This window comes from Dryobates pubescens, chromosome 6 (genome assembly GCF_014839835.1).
Source record: "Dryobates pubescens isolate bDryPub1 chromosome 6, bDryPub1.pri, whole genome shotgun sequence".
NCBI lineage: Eukaryota > Metazoa > Chordata > Aves > Piciformes > Picidae > Dryobates > Dryobates pubescens.
The window spans coordinates 39,453,758-39,473,494 of NC_071617.1; the positions used below are offsets into that span (position 1 = coordinate 39,453,758).

General features: G+C 38.4%; 1 protein-coding gene across 3 annotated transcripts in view; it reads right to left on the reverse strand.

The window, feature by feature from the left end:
* STRN (striatin) overlaps nucleotides 1–19,737 on the reverse strand; it is a 71,164-nt gene that overhangs the window by 28,304 nt on the left and 23,123 nt on the right. For all 3 annotated transcript variants that reach the window (XM_054162353.1, XM_054162352.1, XM_054162351.1), the window contains exons 4-7: nucleotides 18,487–18,565; nucleotides 16,206–16,370; nucleotides 3,467–3,602; nucleotides 1,563–1,698 (exon numbers count right to left, since the gene is read on the reverse strand). In XM_054162353.1, coding sequence (XP_054018328.1) covers nucleotides 1,563–1,698; nucleotides 3,467–3,602; nucleotides 16,206–16,370; nucleotides 18,487–18,565 — 516 coding nt within the window. The remainder of the gene's footprint in view (nucleotides 1–1,562; nucleotides 1,699–3,466; nucleotides 3,603–16,205; nucleotides 16,371–18,486; nucleotides 18,566–19,737) is intronic.

Genomic DNA, 19,737 nt, shown 5'->3' on the forward strand with positions numbered 1-19,737 from the left:
CCACCTGCAGTACCAGGTCTTTCTCCACAGAGCTGCTTTCCAGCAGGTCAGCCCCTAACCTGTTCTGCTGCAAGGGATTATTCCTCCCCCCAGGTGCAGGACTCTACACTTGTCCTTGTTGAACTTCATGAGGTTCACCTCTGCCCAACTCTCCAGCCTGTCTAGGTCTCACTGAATAGCAGTACAGCCTTCTGGTGTGTCAGCAACTCAACAGTTTTGTATCACCAGCAAACTTGCTGAGGCTACACTCTGCCCCTTCATCCAGGTTGTTTATGGATATGTTGAACAGTACTGACCCCTGCGGAGCCCCAGTAGCCATAGGCCTCCAACTAGACCCTGCACCACTGTTCACAACCCTCTGTGCTCTGTCTTTTAGCCAATTCTCAATCCACCTCACTGTCCACTCACCTAACCCACACCTCCTAGGCTTACCTAGAAGGATGTTATGGGAAACAGTGTCAAAAACCTTGCTGAAGACAAGGTAGACAATATCCACTGCTCTCTCCTCCTCTACCCAGTTGGTCACACCATCATAGAAGGCTATCAGATTGGTTGAGCATGAATCCATGCAGACCATTCCTGGTAATCTTCTTTTCCTTCATATGCTTAGAGATGATGTCCAGAATCACCTGTTACATCAACATTCTAGGGACAGAGGTGAAGCTGACTGGCCTGTAGTTTCCTGGGTCCTCCTTCTTGCCCTTTTTGAAGGCTGGAGTGACACTGGCTTTCCTTCAATCCTCCTGTTCTCCATGACCTTTCAAAAATGATGGAGAATGGCTTAGCAATAACCTTAGCCAGCTCTATTATTTTCTATAGCTCCTTCTGTGTCCACTTACACTTCAGACTTTCCAGAGCAGCTTAAGGAAGAAACAACTACCCATCAAGACATTTAACCACACCTCTTCCTTCTTGCTTTCCCTGTGGGTTTATGAAGAATAATTATGTTAAGGGAAAGTGGATGCTGGCATTCTGGGCTGCACAACATGAACCTCAAAGGACAGAGGTGAGAAGTCCGTGAAATGTCTCCCTGTGACTAGGAGGCTTAAAGATACATTCTTCTGATAAACTACTTCAAAAAAAACAAGAGCAACTGAACAGTTCACGTTGCCCAAATTGCTAACACCCAGCAAGAGTACAACTAATGCAGTCTTTATGACTCACATTGATACAGAGTGTAAAGTGGGGGAAAGTAAAGACAAAATAACTTTCATGTCTCAGCTGTAAAATACGGCTTTATCAGAGCCTTTCATTAGCATGAGTCACTGAAAAAAATACATTGCAATTCCTCTCGTAATACTCAAATTCTATTTTCCTTATTATTAAAGAAAAGGCAAAAAACCAACCAGATGCATAAACACTGAAGAAACTTTGCATTAAAGCAATGTACAGAATAAGGAGAATATTATGTCAAGAGAACTTTAGTCTGCCAATTATTTACTGCAGGAATACTCAAAAGGTGTGGTGATCATAACAGAGATGTCAATCAAGCAAATCAGCATTTCATAATATATTCTTAGCATATTCCTTTTCTCCTGGTACAATCCATTAGTTTTCCTTACCCCAGTCTGTTCCGTCTCCCGAACTTCGTGATTCCCCATCACCTTCATCTGAGGTAACCAAAAAGTCAAACTCTTTCAAAGCTTCTTCTGTATCTCTGTCCTCACTGCTATCAGATAGCACCCTTTTCCTTACAATCTGAAAAGCCAAGGAGAGAGAAAAGCCTGAATTGAGTTACATGTGCATGTTTATACTGAACAGTAGTCTTGTCTTCTATGCAATATCCTAACAGGAAAATGAAGCAGAAAAGTTTGCATCAATGAGCAAATCTGGATAAGCATGTAAACTTTATTCAACTAAGTTTAAAAGAAAATTAGTCTGTAGATCTTTTTTCCAGTAAGCACCAATAATGAACCACTTGATAATGAATCTATACTTGTATGGATCAGTGCTGGGTTTTTTAATCCTAGAAAGTACTTCAGCAAAACCAAACTCAATTCTGCTTCTCTGAAAAAAGCCTTTTTCACTCTCACCTTTGAAACCACTCTACACTAATTCAAAACCAACCAACCAATTTTAAAAAACCCACAACTGACAAGAGCCAATTAGCTTAGATTTGGCAGAAATAATTCCATCCTGAATACTTCCTCAGATATTATTTAAGCACAGCACTCCGTGTTTAAGCTGCATTTTACTTTCAAGTTTGAAAGCAAATTTGATTTTTTTAAAAACCCACAAATTTTGGTTGCAAAAATACATTTTTTAATGAAAGACTTCATTGTCTGCTTTCTGGAAATTTACTTTTCACTCAGTGATCAAAATGGTCTGGATGCTTTACAGCTATTTGAGTAACAGGTGAGCAGATGCCATGACACATGAAAACATGTAGCATAAATTTTACTTCTACAGAAAAGGCAAAATCACATGTATGGCAACGTTTTGTCTTTGAGCTTGGCTAAGAGTCAGTCTGAAAAGACTTCACTACAGAGGCCAACATTCCATGAGGAAGAATGACTGTTTCTTTGAAATACAATGAACCAATTTAAACATCCGGAGCAACTCTAAGCTTCAAGCTTTGTTCCTTTGGTAGGCTTATTGAACAAACTGTATTACAGATGATTTTACAGACATTAGTTCACAGCCCACGAATAACAGGAACAGGTTTGCAAAGATCCTCTTCAAAATTGATGGTGTAAAGCGTTCATTCTTTAAACTGATCATACAAATAATCACACTCATCGTAACTCTTCACTTCAGTTGTTAGGAAACATAACTCACCGAACAAATATTGTTTTTCAAGAGCAGAGGATAAAATTAAGTACTGATTGTACATTTCTATTCTATGTGACCATACAACAAAATCATATAGCAAAGTATAGACCGTGAGGGCGTTTCAGGCATCTGACTGAATAAAAAAACCATGTTTATTAAGCACATGCTTGAGTCTTTCCAGTTAATACTTTTTCTTCTTTTCACAAACTATTTAAAGAGAAATGTGGTACTTCAGTCTTGTACCCTACAAGGATACATTTCTACAAGTCACTTTGAATACCCATACATTTATATAAAGATTCAAGAAACAATGCTCTTTTTTTTTGGTACATCCTACATGACAAACTATCTTCAAACTAAGCTGAAAATTGTAAAAGAAGTCATCTGCTACCTTAAAATTGTATAAAATATACAGCAAAAATACTATGCAGTATGGAATAGCAGAAAGACTATTTAAAAGATTTTAATCTCACTGCAAACTTAAAGCAATAAACATGGCAAAGTTTAACTTGTATGCAGAACTCAGAAATGCATATTTAATTCCTCTTATGCACACATGCTTGAGCAGACCATCATAAAGATGCATTAATGATTGGCACGTGTACATACATAGTCATATACTTTGCATACAGGCATCTCATTAATCTCACTTTTCCTGTTCTTCGTAACTTTTTCAATTATTTTTTCCACTCACTGTTGCGCTATCAATGATTGTTTTCTCTCTTCCTTCCATATCTTCTTCATCTTCTTCATCACTAAAGTCTGCAGCTGCATTTTCAAGAAACTTGAAGGTCTCTAGCAGAGAGGCAGAGTCAGTCAATTCAGGTTTCCTAAACAACAACAACAACCACTATGGTGAGTCAAAAGAAATCACAACAAAAATTGCTTTTTCAATTACCAGTCTGTTGTGTGTTATGATGTCCAACAACACAAGACTAAAAAAAACCTACAGCCAAAAATGGACTATTCCAGACAAAAATGTTTACGGATTAAAAATGTAAGCGTTGCCCATAAACTCTTTTGTTAGAATTAACAACTATTCTTCATCCAGCTGCAATTACCAGGACAGACACTTTAGTTTCTCATTTGAAAGGCAACATTCATCTGATGTGTACCTAAAAGCAACATCAATACTGATAAGCCATCACTTGAAAGCCTCAGTAACAAGGAGATAAGTTACAGCTGTTAAGTTGGCCTCCCACCTGTACATCAGGGTACAGCAAAACTTTGCTGCTGCTATCTGATGTTTGTCACCTTGCTGAGAAACATTGAAGTCTAGATCTATAATTCATTAACTGTTGAGACATGATAAATTTTCCACTATACTATAAATAGTAAATACAATTAATGAGTAAAGAATGTTTATGTAGCTGTTCACATTAAATAAATAAAGAAATGGATGAGGACTGGGTAAAATTGTGACTGCACTGGTATAAATTCTGGCAGTGCCTCAGAACACGATGCTTAAAGGTTTTCATATTAACAACTGAAGAGGAAGAATCCAAGAAGCAGGCAATAACCATTACTAAATCTATGGTGAAAGCACAATCAAAGTAACCCTAGCATGAACAACAGGTACTATGTTTTCTATGCAGAAGATGCACTTCATCAATCCCTCAAAGATAAGGTGGTAGAAAAAAAAATAAACAATTCTTTAGTTTGAGCTGTAATGATTGCTTCCAGAAAAACTTCTACATTCTTTACATGACTTTACAGCAGTAGGGACAAACTCAATTATGTTCTTACCTTTAATCAGCAGTCTGTTTTTGACAGTTCATCACTAAATGCACGTCATCTTGATTTTCACAACCACTACAACAATAGAAGTCTTCCTCTCTTTCCAGAATTGCAGCTCTAGGTTGTCTTGTAAGGGTGGCCACCCTTACCACCACCTCATGCCTTGCTAATGCACCACCCTTGCATGTGCTGTGACCCATTTCAAAAGGTTCAATCAACTAGCAAGCCTGTATAGTAAGACCTGATTATCCATCGCCCACTTATTCCAGTGTTTCTTCATAAGACTTTTCCAAGTTTTAATAGAGCACATCCAAGGGCAAAATTTGATGTGTAATAGGGTGTGATAAATAGCACACTTCCTTCTTTACAGTCTCTGCCCAAGCATTAGCAGGAGTGACTTCTTCATAGCCCAAATATGTCCGCATCTCAGGAAGACAATTGGCTATTCTACCCTTTTTCAAATTTACTCAAATTTATGGCCCAAAAATACCAATGAAGGTTTGGTTTGCATTAAAAATGCCACATACACAGCTCCATAATATACCATAATGTAGGGTGTGTTTTCATGCCCACTGGTTTTCCTGAGAATATTCCTTTCACTTTCCTATATCTAAGAACAAACCTCAAATGTGCTTCCAATTTGCCTTGCTTCCCACACTATTTAAATCCTCTTGTTTCTAAGACAAATCTGAAAGCACTCTGCAGTACTCTTGTTCCTTAAGTAGTCACTATTTTGACAGACAATACCTCATGTGTCTGTAGGAATAACATACCTTTTCATAGAAATCCTATGTTACTATTATTTTCTTGTTTCCAACACACAAATATCAGACAAAATTTCACATGTGCTCCAATTAACTAACAGCAGATTTGGTCAAATTTTAGTAGACTAGAACCTATGACTTCAACTGCGTCTCTGGTTTTGTTTCCCCCCCCACACTTTTCGCCATGTAAAAAACATCACGGCTGCTGATCTGTATCAGCAACTATCAGACATGCTACAGTATACATATATGGAACAAATACAGACTTTTAATCAACACAACTTGTTACCAAGAGACAGGTATCCTTTTATAGGTTAAAATATTTGCAGTAATTCATACCTAGATTTGGTTCTGTGCTCATTTGATCTTAAATTGAGCTCTCCCACACTGGAGTTTTAAGTGACCACCAAAAGAGAAAGTTCTACAGCTGCTTAAGTAATTGGTGTGAATTCAACTATTGTATTAATTATGACACACTTTAGCAGGCAGGATATATACACAATTAGAACTGTCTATGAAACTGTTTTGCTTGGGTAAGACCTTTAAGATCATCATCAGCTCCATCCATTAATGGTTTAGTCTCCATTTACACTGGAGAGTGAAAGGCATCTCATACATTGGAAAACAAAGTAGTTTATCATGTGTTTCAAAACTCCTGCACAGTAAAAAAATGAACAAAGCACAGCATCACAGACGATTATTTGTGTTAAGGCTTGACTTCCAAAAAACAAATAAGAACCAAAAACAAACAAAGAAGTGACAGACTATTTAAACTACTTAAAGGTTTTACAAGGAAAAGAAGCTTCAAGCTGACAGGTTGACTTGCTACATTATACTGCAATATACTTTAGCAGTCAAATCAAAAGTAGCTCAGTAATTTAGCTACTTTTCATCCTTTAGCAACACAGAAACATAATGCATTTTAGAAATAACTGTCAGCATGAACACTTAGAAATTCTGTAAAATATATTTAAGAAAATGTCTAGCCTTAGAGAATTTATGTTCATACTTTGGCAATTTGAAGCTTGTTTGGTTTATTTTTTTCCATCTATTTACTTTGCTTCTCTTCATTGACAAAGTAACGTAAAAAAAGCAGAAGTGGCAAAAATATATCCAGAGACGACAGCAGTATAATAAATTGCTTTAAATTCCATTTTAGTAAAAGAAACATTAACTCAACATTTCCAGGGATTCTGCAGTCTAGAATATTCTAGACAATATTAATGGAAGAAAGCTATAAAATAGAGCTCCAAAGGTAGGGACTGATACACGAGTATGAGTGAGATAAGACTATGGCAAGGCACAAGACCTGTTGCAAATAAAGGGAGACCAAAAAAAAACAACCCCAAAAGGACAATTATCCTTTACTGGACTGTCCTAGATCAGATTTTCATAGTGCAAGAACTCAGGTGTTGCTTTTTCCTTCATAGGAAAAAGCTTAAAGAAACACTCACATGGAGGAATACGCCAGAAGCCCCTCAATAGGCAAGAACAGCTACAGAATCTGCCAAGGTAGGGGCAGAGGGCAGTTGGATTTTGTCAGGACTTCCCTGACCCTGTGCCCCTCAGCCACTTGTTCGGAATCTCTTTCCCACTGCTCCTTCCCCAGTACTTAATCTTGCCTTCTTTCCTTAGGGGTTTCATCCCTGTTGACTTAACAATTTCTAAATAAACTTAAAAAAAACCCAAAACCAAATAAGATCATTTAACCAATACAACACCTTCTATCAGTTACTGTTAACTTGCATATTACATCCTCCTCTCCATTAGCCTTATCCAATCAGACAGGAAAGTCTTTGGGGCAAAGAGTCTACCTGCTAGTCATGTCTGTAAATGATAAAGCACAATGAGACTGTTTGTCACAAACATAACAAATACAGCAAGTAGTGCCAGAAAGTAAAGTATAGCTATACTAATGCTGCTGGTCTTTCCACATCACTACTAGCGGATGGGTAGCACACAGATTTTGTGAATGTTACTCTTGACACAGGAAATATCTAATCTCCAAAGATAAGCCATTTTTTTCTTTTTAAAACACAGAACTATTGTTACAAATGGGGTAGTAACTGAAGTGACATGGCTCGAGACAAGTATTTTGTGTAAAAATGGCCCTCAAGTCAAAATATTAACAGCTTTTCAGAATGTGTAACATTTACTATTCAGGATCTTAAAACTTTTGTTTCTTCCTGAGGTCAAAGTAGAAACCACGATCTATAGGAAAGGTATCATTATCATGTGGAAACTAAAACAGCAGCACACTGATGATACCTTTCCTGCTCCCCTGCAACATTTCATGTTTAACTTAGACTAAAGCCATATGACAGACACATACTTTCTTTGTAACTGACATATTGAACATTTCTATCATCTCTTTCATTTATAGGAGGTGGTCATGTTCAGGGAGACTCTCATAGACTTCTCCCATGAACTGCCCAACCACAAGGCTATTAACTGCCTTGGCCCTACTCACTCCCCCAAAGGAAAAAGCAGAGGGGGTTTTTGTTTGTCATATCCAATACATACACAAGTTATCTTAAAACCAGATTTTATTGATAAATTCAGAGCAGGAAGAAATACCACAGTAAAGTTAAACACAAGTTCATGTTAGGCTCAGAAATGTTTCTGGGGACCTGTAGAGGAAAAAATCTGTGGTAACCCAGCATACAGAGAGCTATTTCAGCATACTGTTCCTTGAAATCAGTTTCATCCCACTGTCAAAACATGCTACTGTAAAGATATAAATTTTATTCATTTCCCATAAATTTTGGTTATTTCACATTTTCCAATGTGGCTAATTGAGTTCTTTCAAATTGGATGCAGTAAATAAATGCATGCAAATTCAAATATATTCCTTTCTATGACAATTGTCTTTAAGGACAGCTTGTTAGATCTTCAGTACTGTGCAAAATCTTTCATAATGCAGCACAGAAACATATCAAACTTGCAATTTTTATAACTATGGACAACTTCAAAATCATCAGAATTTATGCACAGGGAACATGGGACAGGCTAGACACTGTCACAAACCTTTGAAACCGCCTATGAATTCACACCACACAATGCAAGAACCAGTGCAATACATACTACAACTGGTAAGCAACACTTACAAAATGGTTTGGATGCAAATTAGAATCATGAAGGAATGTCATTTTTAAAGGAAAGGCCATTTCTGTTGCCAAATCTAGTCAGATAATGAAAATGTATTGAATCAGCTTTTTAAAGAATAAAAGTAAGAAAAGAAAAATCAGTGTTTGAAGAACTAGTGTTTATAAGCTATTTATCCATTGGCCTCCCCTCCGCTTCTCTTTCTCCCACTACAAAACTTCTCTGTCTCTTCCTCCCCAATTCCTTCTATACCATGAGTTTTTCAAGAAGCATCTTTCAAACCCTTAAGTCATAGGTTTATGCCAATGAAATTAAGAGTGGTCCGTTGATACTACTTTCTTCACCCAAACCCACTTTTTTTTTTGCTTTAATACAAATCTGTTATCAAAAGTATATTCAAAATGCCTCTCAGGTCACTAAAATGGAGGTAGGGACCATCAAGACAAAGATGGAAAAGAACACCAGTAGAGGCAAACAGATTTGTGATTATTTTCCTTTCTTTTTTGGTAATTCAGTATTTCATTCTTGCGTATTACTTTAGAAATTATTTTTTTTTCATGGCAGATGCTACCTCAGGTTGCCATATTCAGAGAATATTTTCCCAAATAAACCATTTTATAAGTTAGTCAGCACACAACATTCACCAGCCAATATGCAGCATTTGCATTACATGGGTCAGTGTTAATCGAATTTAGAGATGCAAAAGAGTTATTCAGTGCCTTCTGGTGTAGAAAGACATTCATTCACTGGAGTGTGAGTTGGAATGATTTGTTGTACATCAGAAAGATAAGGTCTTCAAAATGTGATTTTAGTATTTGAAAATAACTTGGGTTTGCTCTCAAATGTTGAGGTTCAAAGCCTTTTTGTAAAGAATGGGTAGTAGAAGCAATATGTGGTTCAATAGGAAAAAAAAAGGCAGTAAATCAGCTTCAGAGGGAGACTGATACATCATTCAGAGTAATTCTTCTTTTAAAAGCCTCTATTGCTTATTTAAACATAGTTCTAATAATCAAATCTTCAGGAAGAACTTGGGTAATTTATTCATATTGTTTGTATATATACACATGCCCATATGTATAAGTGTATATACATACATATGCTTGGTACACCCTTGTTCCTTTCCAGTTCTATTCCCTTACTATGTTTGATACAACTTGCATCAAATAGCAGTCAAATACACACCTTCAAAAAAGTAAATTGACTGTCAGTCAGCTAATAGCTGACTTTACTAGCTAATAGCTAAGAAAGCTATTGAAAAATGAGGTAATAAGTCAAGGAAGATACTCAAATGCTCTCTCTCATGTTTTCATGGCTACATTTGACATTAGCAGGCATCTTTTGTTTGTGTTTCAATTTGTTGTTGGAGAAGTATCTGTTTCACCATAGGTGTTAAAAATTTCAGTCACTATTATAAAGTTATTAATTTTAGTATCTATCTATTTTTGAGTCCAATCATGCCAAGTGGTACTTATCTTTTGTAATGCAAGTGAACTGATTGAAGAAAATGAAAAGAGATTCTCTTTTAAATTCCATTAAATAAGTAGAAACAGGACTATATCTATGTCAGGTTATCATAACAACATTTCAGTTATGGAATCAAAATCTTGCAGAGTGAATTCAAAATCCACATGATGTCTTGAGTGCTAAGAGGATCTGTACATTAGCAAATAAATAGGCAATGTAAGAATACAAGTTTGGCCATAGATGTAGCAGCTAGTAACATACAAAGACTGACACTACTTCACCTAATAATGAGAAACTGATTTGGCTTCAAGCGACTTTCAGACAACAATAGTTTGTTCATCATTGTACCAAAAGAAGAAAAAAAAAATAGAGGGGGAGGGAGTTCTCTGATCTAACTGTACACTAAATTAAGCTGAGGGGTGTGAGGGACCAAGTGGCAATTCTCTGAAATAATTGCACCCTAGCAGAATTAAAGATATAGCAGGTATAAAAGCCAAGTTCCGGTATAACAGGTAACTAACTCATAAAATATTTTAAAAGATGTAGTGAGCTGAGCAGAGGAAGAATATCCTCTCTGCCCACCACAAAGTATACAGTACCCATCTCTGTGGTCAGATGAAAAATGCCTGGGCGTACCCTTGCAACAATCAAATGTGGCGTTTGTTGTTGTTGTTGGGGTTTTTTTAAGTCAGAGGTAGATGAGAACTATTGCTGAAGGAGGTTGAGCAGCACCAACAAACACTATACACAGATTAATAGGCTTACACAAACCCCATGCTAAAATAAGACTATGTTGAGCATGTCAGCTCTTCCATTCTTCTACTGGCATTTCTCTCAGTATCAATTTGGTTTGTTCTTCAACACTTTCATTTCATTGGGAAGTGCTGGTTGATTACCAATAATTACTCCTCCTCCCCTCTCAACGATACAACCAGATGGCAACATAAAAGTATCAAATATTTTTTTTTACTTTGAGAGTTATCACAAGTGGTCAGTTGAAGAGAACACAGTTTAGTCAATTAGCTCTTTCTGTAATACATGTTGCTACATGGAGCAATCTTTGAGGAAACGTAAAGTTAACATGCCCTCCATTTTTGTGTTCTTGAAACGCATCATTTCTATTCATTTTCATTCTGGTTTTCACCATGCTGTTTTCTCTTCTATTGTACACAACCTTCATCACATTCACCCATATTTTTTTCAAACTCTTGTTGATTTGTCTTCACTGTTTCTTACTCACAAGCTTTCTCTTTACTCAATCCTTGTACTCCACTTCACATACCCTCCCTTCCATGTAAGCATTAAACTTAAAATCCACAGTCTCATCTGGGTCCACAATATTATGCAGTTCTTCCAAGATCAAACAAATCTAATGTTCTATGAGCTGCATTTTCTCACTCTGAGGTATTCCTTGTTAGACTAGATTAACTTCTATGCATTACATTTGTGCCCAGTACTCTGCTCTTCAAACATAACCAAAGCACTACTAGCCTCAGACTTGCTAGTAGATGTTAGACATACATCAAATGTTTTAAACCACAAAACTCGCCAAAATGCAGTTCACAGGCTTCTGTGGTGATAACAAAGCTTTCATATACACTTTCTCTGTATCCTTACAACAACATAGCATCTTCCTTCTGCATTCAGTTTACAGCTGTCCCAGTGTTTGGTCATCCTGGTTACCAGCACACATGCGTCCTTATCCTTCCTGGGATGGCACTAAGGTTTAGATGGATTCTTGTTCTTACAATCTCCTACTATAATTTTCCTCCTCTAGCACTACCAAACTGTAGGCACTTGTTCATTACACTCCTTCCAACCACACCAGCTTGTTGTGGCCCCAACCTTCTTGACGTTTGACATGCATGCTAGGAATACCATCAAGTTCGTGAAAGAGCTGCCAACTTTTTTGTTCTCCCAGTGAGACATCTAACTCTGTGGTGAGATGGTGTCAGAGTGCCCCTGCCTTGACTGTGAGATAGAATTTAGCCCAGTCATTTAAGTTTGTCCCAGTTCTGCCAACTGGGTAGAAGAGTGTCAAACTAAGCTCTCAAACTCTAAGAATTCCAAATGTGATCAGGAAGAAGGATCCACATGCCTTAAGTCTTCACTCATTATTCAATGCTAAAACAGCATAAAACAGCTTCTTTTTGAACAGTATTAACATTTAGTAAGTTATGTTCACAACAGATGAGTCAGGTAAGTATAAGCTAATCAAAAACATCTAAGCAGCCCTTAAGAACGAAAGGGTCCAGGATGGTTGGGCTTACTTCAAACAGGAACTTGAAGGCATAGAACAGGCTGTCCCAATGCCCCAAAAGATGAGCTGCCGGGGAAGGCAACTGGCCTGGATGGGCAAGCAGCTCTTGAAGGAATTAAGGGAAAAAAAGAGGGTGTATTGCCTTTAGAAAGGGGGGAAGGTAACTCGAGATAAGTTTAAGGATGTTGTTAGATCATGTAGGAGAAAAATTAGAGAGGCAAAAGCCCAGCTAGAGCTTAAGGTGGCCACTTCTGTGAAAGACAATAAAAAACATTTCTATAAATATACTAACACTAAAAAGAGGGACAAGAAGAACCTCCACTCTTTATTGGACTTGTAGGGGAATATTGCAACTAAAGATGAGGAAAAGGTTGAGGTACTAAATAACTTCTTTGCCTCCATTTTTAACAGTAAGACAGAAGGGCTTCAGGATAACTGGCCTCCTGAACTGGTGGATGGGGTCAGAGGGCAGTATAGTCCCCCTGAAATCCAGGAGGAAGCAGTTAGAGACTTGCTGAGCCACATGGACACTCACAAGGCCATGGGACCAGATGGGATCCATCCTAGGGTACTGAGAGAGCTGGCAGCTGAGCTGGCCAAGCCTCTCTCCATCATTTACCACCAGTCCTGGCTCACTGGAATGGTCCCGGATGACTGGAAGCTGGCCAATGTGATGCCCATCCACAAGAAGGGCTGGATGGATAAACCTGCAAACTACAGGCCTGTCAGCCTGACCTCAGTGCCAGGAAAGATTATGGAGCAGATCATCCTGGGGGCAATCACAGTGCACCTGCAGGACGGCCAAGGGATCAGGCCCAGCCAGCATGGATTTTGGAAGGGCAGGTTCTGCCTGATCAACCTGATCTCCTTTTATGATCAGGTACCTGCCTGGTGGATGTGGGGAAGGGTGTGGATGTAGTCTACCTGGACCTCAGCAAGGCCTTTGACACCATTCCCCACAACAAACTCCTGGCCAAGCTGTCAGCCCGTGGCTTGGACAGCAGCACTCTGTGCTGGGTTAGGAACTGGCTGGAGGGCCGAGCCCACAGAGTGGTGGTGAATGGTGCCACATCCAGCTGGCAGCCAGTCACTAGTGGTGTCCCCCAGGGATCAGGGCAGGGCCCCATCCTATCCTGTTTATTGATGATCTGGATGAAGGGATTGAGTCCACCACTAATGAGTTTGCAGATCACACCAAGTTGGGGGGCAGGTGTTGATCTGTTGGAAGGTAGGAGGGCTCTCCAGAGGGACCTTGACAGGCTGGATAGATGGGCAGAGTCCAACAGGATGACATTTAGCAAGTCCAAGCACCAGGTTATGCACTTTGGCCACAACAACCCCATGCAGTGCTACAGGCTGTGCACAGAGTGTCTGGAGAGCAGCCAGGCACAAAGGGACCTGGGGGTACTGGTTGACAGTAGGCTGAATATGAGCCAGCAGTGTGCCCAGGTGGCCAAGAAGGCCAATGGCATCCTGGCCTGTATCAGAAATAGTGTGGCCAGCAGGAGCAGGGTAGTCATTCTGCCCCTGTACTCAGAACTGGTTAGGCCATACCTTGAGTACTGTGTCCAGTTCTGGGCCCCTCAATTTAAGAAGGACATTGAGACCCTTGAACAAGTCCAGAGAAGGGCAATGAGGCTGGTGAGAGGTCTCAAGCACAAGCCCTATGAGGAGAGGGGTTGTTTAGCCTGGAGAAGAGGAGGCTCAGGGAAGACCTTATTGCTCTCTACAACTCCCTGAAAGGAGGTTGTAGCCAGATGGGGGTTGGTCTCTTCTCCCAGGCAACCAGCACCAGAACAAGAGGACACAATTTCAAGCTGCACCAGGGGAAGCTTAGGCTCGAGATAAGGAGGAAGTTCTTCACAGAAAGAGTAATTTGCCATTGGAATGTGCTGCCCAGGGAGGTGGTGGAGTCATCATCCCTGGAGGTGTTCAAAAAAGGATTGGATGTGGCACTTGGAGACATGGTTTAGTCGTCATAAGGTGTTAGGTATTAAGTTGGACTTGATCTCTCAGATCTTTTCCAATCTGGTTAATTCTGTAATTTCTTATTTCCCATGTGCCTCAGAACTGCAGTTTGAAATCCAAGGCAAGCAATGAGGCAGTTGAGAGGGGGTGACCAGTGCCACAGGAACAGTGAAGTGTCTAATTTTACAGTATCTAGTAGCACAAGCTGAAAAAGCTACTGAACAACTGGAAGTGCAAGCCAGGAAGAAAGCCACTGAATGTTTCCTGCATGGAAAACTGAAAGAAATAGTCTGAAAACACACTTGAAACACCCAGAAGAATCAAAGCATTAAAAGCTAGTCCTGTACTCAGACTGACCACAGAATTTTAGTAAAATCCCAACTTTTTCCTCTTTGTGAGGAAGATCTCAGCAGATATCCATACTCTCAATACCACCTGTTAAGACTGATGTAACAATGTAAAACTAAATCCCTGGAAAATTATCCCACCGTAAAAACCTCAGAATCACTTCTCATACATCATGTACCAAAATGCTCCACACAGTCTGCCATCTTCTGCATCACAAGGGACATGAAAACAGTTTCTCCAAGTGTGCAGCCTGATCAGCCTTGCAGCTGTCAACTTGCTGAGCTACAATCAAAGGGCTCTCATTCTTCATCAGTGAGTATCTTCAGCCACAGGGTATATCCCAAAGTCTTAAGCCTAGTATCAGATCTACCCAGAAATGTAAATGTCTCCAAAAAATGCTATATCAAACCCACTGTCCAACCATCAGGTAACTACCTTATATTTATAATATAAATACACATAACTCTATCTACAGTTAATTAAATTTTGAAGTGTAAGAAGAGGAGTTTTATTTACCCACTTCCCCTAAGTAGTGACCCTGTTCACTAGAAATCAGATTAAAATTGTTATTGTAATCTGTCGAGCATTCCTTGTTCATCAAAAACACAAAGCTGCTGCACATGAAGGACATGGCTTGTCAACCACATAACAGCACAATATATTTTCGTAGCTTGTGGGTTTTCTCATACATTCAAATTTTCCACCTCACAGCATTAAATTTAATTGCATAACAAGGAACTTCAGCCCTTATGTAACTTGTTGGCTTGAAGTTGCTGCAGCTATCTGCTGGGTATAATGAAATTCTACAAATGCTTTTTAAAAGACAGAATATGTCATACAACAGTATTAGCCCTTAGAAACAAAGGTGGTCTTGACTTTTGCCACATCAGTATAGGAAAGGGGAAAAAAAGATGAAGAATCTTTGAGGAAAGCTGTGCATGCTGATGCAGCACAAGCTACTGGGGAGCAGCTACCTCAAGGATTGTTCAGACATACAATTCTGCATCATTTTCCAAGTTTTTCAGCCAGAACACCTCAAACAAGAACAAACAGATCATTTTTGTGAAGCCTCCACAGTTAAGTTTCAGGTATAATTTATGGTTTTGGTTGGTTGGTTGCTAGTTGTTTGTTTTTAAAAAACACACACCACCACTATAAAGATAAAAAGCACAAAATGGAAAAAAATCTCTTAAGTCTTCAATGTTACTTAAAACCTTAAGTAAGCACAACAAGCTTTCCGTCTCCTTCACTGACTTTTCAGGGTATTAGAAATATTAAAAGACAGAAATTACTATTTTACATTTCAGTCACATTTACACATGTATATCTACTGGTGGAAAAATAAACCCAAACAACTTTAAGGATTCAGAATGTAACAAGTGCCTTTCTTTTCAGATCCGGTTAAAGAAGTCCTGTTGTCTCATACAGGCTATCGTGCAATAGTGCAGAACAGAAGAGCGAAGTCTGTAATTGATACAGTAACAGTTCTGGCAATACAAATAAACTGTTAAGTTGAAGCAACGCTGGCATCTAACCACCTACCAATCCTATGTCAAAGAGGCTTGATTTGACTTTTTGCTGCCATCCAACTGAAAAATAAAAAAATGTGCTTTCAAGCTGTGAATCTTAAGAGTTACCTGAATGCTTATTGCTTAATGTAAGATGATGTGTCAGAATTGCTCTGATCTCCAACTAGGGAAAAAATCCCTCAATCTGTTAACAAAAACCTGTTCTACACCATTAAGCACACTTATGTAGAACGACAACAACGATGTCCTGATGCTTACCCGATCATTGCGTTTTCTTTAATCTGGCCTTCTGTGCCATTTACCATGGGCTCTTGATTTCTGTTTTCCTTCTCTGAAGCATCGCTTGACAGGCCCAGTAAAGCTCGCACTCGTTTTGACTTCACATCCAGTATCGTGTCAGTGTACCCCACCTCTTGTAGATACCTGCAGGAACAGAATTCACGCTAAGCTTCCATGCACAGCTCACTTATTCCAAATACTAAATAGAAACTTCTCCCTAAACTCATCTTCAACCCTTTAGCTCGGCAAAGTATGATGCTAATGAAACATGCTTATAAGTCATCCTGTACCAGCTGCAGAGGGATTGTCTCTTGCAGTACCAGCCTCTACAGGCTCTGAGGGGAAAAAAAAATAAAAAAAATCTAAAAGCCTAGCAGTCAGAGGTTGTACAATACGTTATTCATTCATTTACTAAAATGGATGGAATAGCACTTTCAATTAAAACTACTTACAACCAGCATACAAAAAAAAATCACCACAGTTGCATGTACAACATGGCCATTTTATTTTTCAACACATGGAAACTACACATAAAGGCCCACAACAATTATCAGATATTATCCTTATGCAAGCATCATTAGAAGCCTAGAAAACAGAGGGCATAAAAACAAACTCTGTAGCTGTAGTTACTGGTAAGAGTTGTTATTTCCAACATACTAGGTCTGATAAAATCTTTGTCTTGTGTTTTCCTTATTCTCCAATATTATTCTCTCCAAGGCAAAACATTAATTTGCCTTGTATATGAGGGCTAGGCAGCAAGAATTCTGCACTAGCCTGTATGAAAAGCCTCAGCATCTAAAGTCAACTCTCACCAATATGCCATATTGCCTTTGGAGGTGGGGAGGGAGGGTGGGGAGAGAAGGCAGGGAAAAATTAAAATTCATCTCTGCCATTTTCTCAAGATTACAGAGTTAGAACTACTGTCTTCTCAGGTGTGCTGGACTGATTAGATGGTCACTGTTCTAAAGAACTCTAAAGAGAGGAAAATCCCATTTCACAGTAACAGCCGTTATAAACCAAAGACACACACTTCTCATACAAGAACATTCTCCTTCAGTTATTCTCAATATCCTCCACAAAGCCACATTAGGAGAGAAATGGTGATTGATTTTTATATAGCAAACAAAACACCTATGCAAAACAGACCATCAATAATATGCTCTCTGTATTCAGTACCATGTCACTTAATTATGAATTGCACTGAGAAATAATGATGTGTCTTCAAAACTCACTGATCCAAATCTGTAGTGCTTTATTTACACTTACTCAACATACATGCAAAGATTTGAACTCTTGCAAAAGGAAAGCATGTATAAGCTATCCAACAGGCAAATTAAACTTTTGTAAAATTTCTTGGAAAAAGGTCCTTTAACATAAGCTCCAGACTGTCCTCTTACTGACTCACTCTCTCTCATTTAATCTTCTGTAATACCTCAAAATAACCCAAAAAGAGAACAGAAAACAAAAGTTCTCCTAGCTGATTGAAAGACCTTAGAATCTATCTGCATATGGAAACAAATGCATGACAAAATATAGAGACACTTGGATGAGGTCTTTTACAGACCCCTTTGATTTAAAACAATGGTTGCAACTAAGGCAAAAAAACCCCACCACACAAAAATGTGATCAAATACATTGGAAATTTATTGGCTCATTATGACCACAATGTTAAAACTAATTTAGATTAACAACATTTGCTTCACTGAGATGAAACTCATGAGAATCAGAAAACTTCTAGTGTGACCTTGTGGGTATTAGTCTTTTCTGCACCTTGATCAGGCTAAAATACAAGTTACCCTTTCTCAACATCAGTTATTTTTATTTTACATAGTTCTTCGCAGAATTGTGTGTGTTGGTTTTTAATTGCAAAAAGAATTACAAAGTGTCATGACCCACTGTTCTCCCCAGCAGACTGTTTTATTACATGCAGTGAAAGAAAAGCAAAGATTAGGTGTTTGTGATTTGGCAAGGTTTCTCATCTGAAGTTCTGAAATATTAAATTTTTTCAAAAACCTAGGAAAAGTACAACAGAAGCCAAATGAACTTCATAGAATCACAAAATTACTGCAAAAGATCTTTAAGATTATCAAGTCCAACCATTAACCCAGCATTTCCAAGTCAAAACTAAACCAAGCCTGCTAGCTCTTATGAAAAAGTAAGAGAAAAAAAATAATTAAAAATCTAATAGCTCTATCATCACATTTTATTACCAGATTCTTTCCCCTGAATTCCTTAGTCAAGCTCTTTTTTCAATACTTACTGTCTTAGCAGCTGTCGTCCTTGTTTCCAAATTAGCTGACTGTTCTGTTGTGGTTGAATTTCTGTCTCATTCCCTTCATCTGGAAAAGATTGTTTAATTATGAACATTTTTTGCCCTGTCCTACTCTTTAAAAAGATGCCCATCAGCTTCAAGAGACAAGTATGATTTGTGTTTAAATGGTTTGTTAACAAAACAAAAAGAATTGCAAAGTGCCAGTTAAGAGAGGAAAACAGTACACCGCAGGTAATTATAGTATACATACACATAAAGACTGTCAGGTACATCATATTGTATGACAGCAAGTTCCATTAGTCATCAGTGCATTCCCTTCTGTCTCACATCCAAAAGCCCCATCTTACTCCTTTTTTCTTTAAAGGCATATAATCAAATAGACAATCTGGAGTTGCAGTTTAGCATTAACGTTCCAATATATTATATTGCTGCTTATAATTTAAGACTGAAAACACAAACATCTCTAACTGCTATGCAACTGCAGCATGACACCTATTTACAGCTCCCTGGGAAAACAATTTTCTTAATCTTTGCCCTTTCAACATAAAACCAATGGACCTAACTCAAGTCAACTTTAAACTCATTCACATTTGTATGACTTTTGTGGAAGGAAAAAAAGAAAAAGGGATTGTTTTGGGGTTTTTTAAAACCTGAAAAGCTGCTGAAAAAAGTCTACCACATTTTCCACAATCAAAAATTTGTATCCAAACATTACTATTCCAGGAAAATCCACCACCCAAAAAAAAAAAAAAAAAAAAAAGTGGCTATTGTGCTGAGAATTTGAAGTGAATGCCAGCAAACAACAGCTACACATGTATTTCGTCTATAGCTTCGTACTATATAATGGTGGGGTTTTTTCCCCCTCCTCCAGGAAATGTATAAACATAGGCTTCCCAAGGTAAAAGATCTTGGTTTATTATCTCTGAAAGCCTCTGCAAAACTTGAAACTCTTGTGGTCTAAACACTGAAGGATGAACAATCTTCTTATGTAAATGAAAATTAAAAACCAGAAAAACCTGTGGTATAATCCTATGAGTAATGACAAGCTATGTGAGGAAAGCTATTTCCCTCACTGGGAAGTCATTTACCTTCAAGCAACTGAATTAACATCACACACAAAAAACCACACCACCCACCCAATGAAGCTATCAAAGACAAACCAGAATTCACATGCAAGGGAAGCCATATGAATTTTATTCATCTGAAATTCGCAGATCCATTTAATAGCAGCCATGGGAA